We start from the raw sequence: 8,351 nt of genomic DNA, 5'->3' as shown, positions 1-8,351 counted from the left end.
TTCCAGTGAAACGTTATTGCATTTGTTTTTCCTGAATTGTTATTCAGCTTTTTGCATGTGTGCTTCTGAATAACACAACCAGTTTAGCCTGTCGAGATGCAACATTCAGCAATTTGTTCCGGATTACCGTTTCTGCGGTCCACAGGCGTGAGAATGACCCCGCATTTGGCTCCTCCCTCCCACGAGCAAGAAGCAGGGCACTTCAGACCCTGATTGGTAGCTTGGGGGCTCCAGAGGAGGAGAGACTTGCAACTAGAAAAGTACCTGGACCTGAGGAGGCGCAGGGAGAACCAACCCGCAGCAGCCAGGGCGAGCTGCAGTAGTCGGCCCTCCCACAAATCCCAGTCCCAACACGCCGGTATTCTTCTGCAGGGATGCTTCGAGTTCGCTTAGCCATGGTAGTTTAATGTTTGAAAACACCAATCTAAATAATCAGTCATTCCTGTCTTATACCAGACAATATTTTCTGAGGGTTGGGATGCTTTTCTGGTGTGGTGTTTTAATGCTTTTTAAGTAAATTGTCTTTACCATAAGTAAGCATTTTAAATAGAAATGATAATACTTATTACAATCACTTTTTTGTTGTTGTTAAAGGTGATACTACTTAATCCATCATATTTCAACTACAATGAATTAAAAATGATTTTAAAATTTTCAAAAATAAAGAGCTCCAAGCTGTTATTTAACTGTTCACAATATTTCTACAAGAAACAGACCACAATCGGTTATCTCTCCTGGTGCGTTTATTCTGCATATTTGCATATGGAACATCTGCCGTTCAGCAGGGACGTAGGGAAGCATGTACAGCATTTACCGTGGCGCACACAGGGCCTGTAGGGCAGTGCGCCTCCACAGACCTGATCTACGTGCAAATACCCCAAACCATTCCGGACTGTACAGATGTCTTTAGTGAAACTACTGCTTTCATGAGCCCCTGAGATGACCGAGACACTTTAGTCTATGTGCTTGACCTCTCTAATATAACTCCTACATTAGTACCTCTAAGGAAAGTACAAAATACCATTAGCTCCACTTTACATGTCTAATTTTAACATAAAACACTTGTACCCTTCACTGAAGTATTTAAATTTTTTTTAATACTTGACTATCTTGACAGCGATAATACAGGCAGGCATCTGATTAAGTGCCGTTTCTAATTTGATCATTTGGCTCCTCTCACGATGACGGCCCCGTCAAAGCAGAGAGGTGGCATGTGAACGGTAGGAGAGGTAGCCGAACGCTTCCTCGGGTCTGGTAGGTGCCCCACATGCATGTCACTGTGCCTCAGGCTAAACCGGTTTGGAATACAGAAATTAAGGCACAAGTTCCCATTCATGACATAAGATGGAGAAGTGAAAAACAAACTAACAAAAACATACACTTCGGTCCTCAGGTCAGAAATTCTGGTGCCATTACTGTGCAGAAGGGCTGTAATTTATGGACCAAAAAAATAAATAAATAAAAATCTTACTACACTTATACAGCTATATAGTGTGATTTTACTGAGCTATGTAATAAAGCACACTGCTGGACCCCCGATGCATGTTAATGACACACTGCCATTATTTTTACCTAAATTATTACTGTTTATCGGGTTATGCAAGTGCTGTGACTTATCAATAATCCACAGAATACTCATCAGGAGAGTATGACATCAGAAAGCCCACAGTAATAGCGTTGCGATGTGTTAGAGTGTTATGGTACAGAGACTAGTATTTGCGATAATGACTACTAATGGATGTAGCACACAGCCCTACAGTACAGTAACCCAGGACATTTCCAGCAGCCCTGCAAAGTCAGCTTCGTCACAGACATGGAACAAGGTTACTCAGACCAGCCTACGAGTATACAACAAAGCCAATTTAAAGTGTACGTACGTACACACACACACACACACGCGCGCGCTTAACTTTCCAAAGCCTCAACAAATTTGTAACATTTTTTAACAATCATCATCCCTGCTCACACAACACACCAATGGTTAGTAACAATACTGTGCTTGTTCATAAACGGTCGCTAACAGTCTACCCTTTTCCGTCTGGTGCTGGCGTGGTGGAGCCTGGGAAGTTCTTCTGTGGTGCAGGGAGCAGGTCTACACCCTGCACTCTAACACAGGTGATCTCTGTGGTAAGCACCCTGATGCAGCTGTAAGGAGAGCAGCTCTGGTCAAACAGCTGCCGGTCAGCTGCTCTTGCACATTCTTCATGGAGGTTTAGTGGTAAGTTCTTTGACAACAGTTTTGTCTCTCTGGAGACACATTAAAAGGTGTCAATTTACAGAATGAAGAAATTCCTGCAGGGATGCACACGCACATACGCAAAAAAAAAAACAAAAGGGGGGGGGGTGCTGCTGGACTAACTGGGCCAGTTTCCCAAACCCAATTTAAGCCTAAAACTTTAGACTAGAAATAAACTGCAGTGGTGATTCATCATTGGCACTATACGGCAGTCTTAAGACTTGATCAAGGTCTTAATCCATGTCCTGGAAACCAGCCCAACATACTAAAAAGACATGACGTTTGAAACCAGTGTAGCAGTCAGATGCAGCACACACACACACACACACACACACACACACACACACACACACACACACACACACACACACAACATAAAGGGTCCAGCTGTCTGACAGCTGTAATAAAGCAAACACAGGATTACATGGTCCACAGACGGAACCTGATGTTCTGCTGGTCCTGCCGCCAGGGGACAAGAGACAGCGGACACATCACACTTCAGTCCGTTACAGAAAAGGAAAATAAACAAAGCCTGTTTTTGTGCATTAAGAGACATTCACGGCAATACTGTGTGCAGGAGTCCGGCCAGGCTGTGGAACCGGAGGGGGTGGGGGATCACTGGGGGAACAGCCAGGCTAAGCGCAGGCTCTAAGTGAGACACCTCCATTCACACCACCATCTTGGATCCCTTTCCAAAGTCCAAGCGCTTCACCATCCTGGGAAATACAGCAGCAGAGAGGTCTTAGGAGACAAGCCCCCCTTTTCACAGTTTTGGTCATTATGCCAACTCCCGCCCATCAGCTAGCTAACCTTCCCCCGTCAGACCACACCTACCAACCCTGGAGGTTACATGCAAGCACGTGTTGGCTCCAAGATGGGAATGATATGACTGTATGTGTATCCGTGTCTGTGTTGGTGCTCCGCCCGCCCCACCTCTGCCCCAGCTCACCCTGTGTCATACAGGCCGTTGGTGTTGGCCGACGGGCTGTCCAGCACCTCTCTAGGTGTGGTCTGTGCACTCATCAGACGGCCTGGTGTCCTCTGCTGTATGTGCAGCTCCCGGCAGGATGCCAGCTTTGATTCCAAGTTCTGTACCATGCATTGCCATGTGTGAGAAGGAGCAACAAGAATAAGACAATAAGAATAACGTAACTAAGCCGAGTTACTGGCACTTCCACCAGTTTATCATGGTATCAAAAACAAATTAAATTTAACAGGTATATATGAGCAAACCCAAAAGTGAAGAGAGATGACTTGAGAGTTTTTGGGGTCCACATTAATGCTGAAAGTGAGACCTTTAAAATGTTAACATTGGGTGGAAAAAAAAGCTTGCTTCTACTGTTTTTAGAAAACACACCTCAAAATGATATATGGTGCAGAGATCCAATCATTAAGGTGTTTTGAGATCAAATCGCAATTTGGCATTCCAGGTCGACGTAATTGCACTATTCATTTAAGTGTATATATACACACACCTATTCTAGAGGGTATATCAAACAGAGGATTACTGAAAGCAGAGTTCTAGCAAAGCTTCATTCACAGAGTGCCATTAGCCAGACGGTTAGAGGTAATCGCTTTGGAATCCACTGTGATCATTTATGAAGTAAATTATTACATCATGCGTTACTGGACTCACCCCCACTTTCCTCAACAACTCCCCCACAATGTTGAGGGCAGATATCCGAGCAGAGGTGGTCAGTGGAGTCCCAGTAAGACCATCAACTACGCACCAAAACAGGAAAAACACCAGCACACGTTAATAATTACCTACAATTAGTAATAAGTGCAATTATAATGAGTGTATGCATTTGCTCCAAGTAAAATTATTTTAAAAATTCATAGCACTGTGTTCCTGTACGCCAACATACCTCAGTGAACACTTAAGCTATCAACTCGTTTGTGATGTTAATCAGGTGTGCTGGCGCAGTAACGCACTGAACTGTACAGGACTGGAACTAAGAAACACAGTTGCAAACCCATGTACTGCAGTGTGATAGAAAGTGTGTGTGTGTGTGTGTGTGTGTGTGTGTGTGTGTGTGTGTGTGCGCGCGTGTGCGTGCATGCACACATACGTGTACTCACTCCTGCTGTAGGATGAAGGGGGTGTGTTGAAAGCACTCCCAGAGCCTGGTGGTCTTTTGGGCGTAGTGAGATAGGGAGGCAGGGTGCGTGCAGGTGTCGTCTCTGCCTTCTCTCCATCCACAGAGAGGCTGAGAGATGGCTTCCGCTCCTGCTTCTGTTTGACAGCCAGCTCTTGCCTCAGATCTGCAGAAGAACACACCGCACCACCAAACCCACACACAATGAACAAAAAGGCAGACAGAAGGGCACAGTTACACAGCAGCTCTGCTAAAAGCAGAAACATGGCACCCCGAGCTCCTAGATGAAAAAACAGACATGTCTATACCAGCACAAATGCGCACGGTCACACTGTCTGCACAACAAAACCTTTTCATTCCTAAGAAAAGGGGGGGGGGGAAAAAAAAAAAAAAAAAAAAAAAAAAAAGCAAAAACATGAAGCAAAGGCACTAGTGACAGAGCCAGTGGCCAAATGCATTTATCCTGTTCTAGTACTGGCAGAAGACTAAAAATTGCTTTCAAAACATTTGCATGATCTGGACAAAATACCACAGTGCAATTATACTGCTATATAGTACAACAGGCTTCGCAATGTCTTAACAACACAGGGGCGAGCCATTGATGGGGCCTGGATAAAGACTGGCCGGCACTGCTTTGCACCAAGTTGCTGAAGAAAGTCACTGCATGATTGACCAATACACATCAAAACATGCCCAGACTGATAATTCGGAACATGTGCAATTAGTCGTGATGCTCACGGCACACAAAACCTGCTGCGATTTGCTAAATGGCTCATTTGTGTTCTGTTGCCCGTTCTTACATCAGTATTACAAACTGTGTATTGTGATGATGATTTAAGAGCGATATATTGGTCAGCCCTAGGCAGCCTCACCCCGAGCTTCGTCCTTGAGCCTCTGAACGGACTCCAGCAGGTTTTCCTTTTCGTCCAGCTCGCTCTCCAAGAAAGCATTTCTCTCGATCACATGATTCATCCTCTGCTCAAAGTCCTCAAGAGACATAATGGTGGCCCTATGGGAACAAGAAGGAGCCCACATTGGTAACACCAGACGCTTAAACAAGGCTTCTCCTTCCCTACACACCACCATACTTCACCCAGTTGCCGAATAGCTCGACAACTAGCTTATGGGTTTTATCAGATGCACTGGCCCACTGAAGACACTAATCTGGGCTCCCCGAACCCTGACTCCAAAACACAAATCACAAAACCACTGACGTACTGAAGACAATTAACGTCACAGAGATACAGGAGAGCATCTCCATGAAGCCACAGCGCACAGGGAACTGCGGTCAGCGCTCACCTCTTGGCTCTCTCCAGGTCATCATTGGCCTGCTCTAGCTCCCGGATGTACTTCTGCAGCTGGTCTTTGATGGCAGTGGTCTCTGCCAGTTCTCCCTCCAGAGAGGCAATCTGTCTGCAGGCTTCAGAGTGCTGCATCTCGTACTTCTCCTGGAGGACCAGAGGACAAAGGCTGTGTCCCAAAGCTCATACTGCTGTAACCGATAGACTGTCAACTTACCCCGCTTACTCCAGAAAAGGTGCAACATATTGATTCAGCAGCATTTCTGAAACATGCCAGGCTACGCACTCACGCTAACAGTACATACTCAATAGTCATTTGCACCACGCAGTAGCCTATATAGTGTGCAGTTTTGTACCAAAGATTGCGACGATGACACCACAAATTGGATCGGAAAAGTTATAATTCACTATACAATGTAGAGAACTCCAGCAACTCTCATCATAGCACTAAAAAAAAAAAAAAAAAGCCGCATACCTCGCTACTGCTTTTAAATGAATACTGTCAACAATTGTGATTGGACTAAACAACAGTCAACACAACTGGTCAACTGGCCAGCAGGGGGCTCTGTACCTCACTTCACTTGGAACGTGTTTTCAGAAGTCCGAACAGTCCAGCTGTCATCTCAAACTTGCTTCATGCTGTCTGTGTTGCATCACATTTTTAAGTACAATGTATGACCTATCCAACATTAGTCACAGATGTTATGATTCAGACACGTGAGAACACGCTACAGACTGATATTCTGATTTGGCTCCTTTCTACAGATGTGTTTTTAAAAAAATCCTGTGTCATGTTTTTATTCTAACCCTAGACATACAGAGTACAAGTCCGCTTTCCCTTCAAACACTGATGCAGACGTGGGCATCAGCTGTTTCCCGGTCCCTGAATCAGGGCTGTCTTGCTGTGAATGTGTGTGTGTGGCTGTGCCCCAGTACAACGAGATCACGCCGTACTATAACGCACGCGAGGATCTAAGAGGACTACCAGGGAACACCCACATGCTCGAGCCTTTATGCGATCCTTACTCAAATCAAAATCAGAGTCACACAGACACGAGGAGACGAGACCGGATCCACGGCATGAGCAAGGCAATCAACTGCAAACCGAACTGTAACGACAGCGTGTCTGGATGTAAAGCGCTGCAACTCACTCACGCGACTAAAGGATTAGTCTTGGTACCTTATAGCCCTCGAGCTCCATCCGAAGCCGGTTGTTGGCCGTAAGCAGGTCGCGGTTGCGCGTCTCGCACTGCTTCAGCTCGGTCTCCAGCTCCACCTCGTAGTCGCGACTCATCTGCTGGAACTCCTGCAGATCGTCCTGAGCCACATCAGCCCTGGATGTACCGGAACGCAGAGCCCAGCCTTACAACCACGGCCACAAACACGCACGCGTTCACGGGCACAGGCGCCTGCCGTACCTCTGCTGGTGCTCGGCAGCTTGTTTCTTCCAGTAATCCCTCTCTTCTTCCACTGTTGAAAACGTAGGTGGTTCCGAGTCACTCATTGCTGTCCGGGACCAGATACGGGTCGAAGGATGACCTCAGCTGTACAAAACCTGGGTTAGCAAATGAAAACCGATTCCTTTCATAAAATATAGTCAAGTTGCTGGTATTAACTAGCCAAGCTGGCTAGCTTTAATGGTGTCTTTTTTTCTAAGGGTTTAAAAGGGCAATCAAACAATCAGACATCCAACTATCTTAACAAATCGAGGTACAGAATGAATGTTGGGGTAACCATTTTCGTTCACTGTCGAGTAATAGCAGGTGATCAACGTGAATAACATTCTTTAAATTAATTCTTATAAATCTAGCCAGCTGGCTATAGCACTTCAAAGTTTAGTCTAGTTCCAAAATCTCCTCCGTTTTATCTTCACCAGAGGGAAGCCTGAAGTTTCGCTCTGTTGAGAGGGGCGTCGTTGTCGTTGTCGTTAGCGAGGCGAGCTAACCACCCCGACACGGTGGGTGTAGCTCCCCAGAGGAACGAGACGGGGAAACTTTTACCTCACATTTACCAGAGGACCGCTTAGTTCAAACAACGGGGCGACGTTAAAACCCAACGGCTAATCGAAGACACAACGATCCGAATAACAAGGCAGTTATAACTGAAGCGATCTCGCTCGCGCGAGCTGACGTTATTCGTCAGGCCAGAGAGCCGGTAGGCTACGTTAGCTCGCGCACAACTTACCGAAAGTTTAACTTCACTTTGAGAATTCTGTTGTTCCTCGAGCTCGGTTAACAAAGCCCGACTTACACGCCTCAGCGCTTTCTCCTACTGATCCAATTTTTTGGGGCTTGATGATGGTGAACTGACCGGATTGAGGAAAAAGATGAAATATGTTCGCCAGCGAAAGACCTTGCTAAGACAATAGAAATCCTCTTCGCTCACAAAACTGTGACTGCGTTTAACTAACAGAACCCTCGTGATGTCGTGATATACAAATCATGCACAATGACAGCCAGCACGGAGACATTATTTGGAGATCTGCGAATCTGTGCATATTTTCTTCACTCAACAGCGCCTTATTCGTTCCTGAATTATTCAAAAGCGCTTGCTATTGGACAGTTTGTAATGACACATCATTCTTGAAAGCAGTTTATTGGCCAATCGGGGTCAGACGTTTCATATGTAATGTCCAAGTTGCCCAGTAGGCGGTGTCATGAGCAGTCTTTATTTTTGCCTTGACTTGATACCGCTGTCCAGTTTGGTTTGTCTAGC

At 45.7% G+C, this 8,351-nt stretch overlaps 1 protein-coding gene across 2 annotated transcripts; it reads right to left on the bottom strand.

The window, feature by feature from the left end:
- Positions 1-725: 725 nt before the first annotated feature.
- On the bottom strand, positions 726-8,114 carry nde1 (nudE neurodevelopment protein 1). 2 transcript variants are annotated; one of them, XM_027015715.2, is made up of 9 exons: positions 7,821-8,114; positions 7,055-7,191; positions 6,817-6,970; positions 5,635-5,783; positions 5,208-5,344; positions 4,319-4,501; positions 3,873-3,958; positions 3,186-3,325; positions 726-2,952 (listed from the first exon to the last, which is right to left on the bottom strand). In XM_027015715.2, the coding sequence occupies exons 2-9, from the start codon at positions 7,138-7,140 to the stop codon at positions 2,904-2,906; spliced, it is 984 nt and encodes a 327-aa protein (XP_026871516.2). In that variant the 5' UTR covers positions 7,141-7,191; positions 7,821-8,114; the 3' UTR covers positions 726-2,903. The 2 variants fall into 2 exon arrangements, with proteins under 2 accessions (XP_026871516.2, XP_026871517.2); XM_027015716.2 differs by having other exon boundaries at positions 7,055-7,180.
- Between the last annotated feature and the right edge of the window lie 237 nt (positions 8,115-8,351).

The sequence above is a fragment of the Electrophorus electricus genome, chromosome 1, assembly GCF_013358815.1.
Source record: "Electrophorus electricus isolate fEleEle1 chromosome 1, fEleEle1.pri, whole genome shotgun sequence".
NCBI lineage: Eukaryota > Metazoa > Chordata > Actinopteri > Gymnotiformes > Gymnotidae > Electrophorus > Electrophorus electricus.
The sequence above is the reverse complement of the archived record's forward strand: the minus strand, read 5'-3'. Positions and strand labels throughout refer to the sequence as shown.

Excerpts from the sequence above, each read along its gene's own strand:
- nde1 (XM_027015715.2), bottom strand. The coding sequence starts at position 7,140 with ATGAGTGACTCGGAACCACCTACGTTTTCAACAGTGGAAGAAGAGAGG. Across the intron at positions 5,784-6,816 it reads TGGAGCTCGAGGGCTATAAG|GAGAAGTACGAGATGCAGCA; the intron begins GTACCAAGACTA and ends CTGGTCCTCCAG. Across the intron at positions 5,345-5,634 it reads GACCTGGAGAGAGCCAAGAG|GGCCACCATTATGTCTCTTG; the intron begins GTGAGCGCTGAC and ends TTGTTCCCATAG.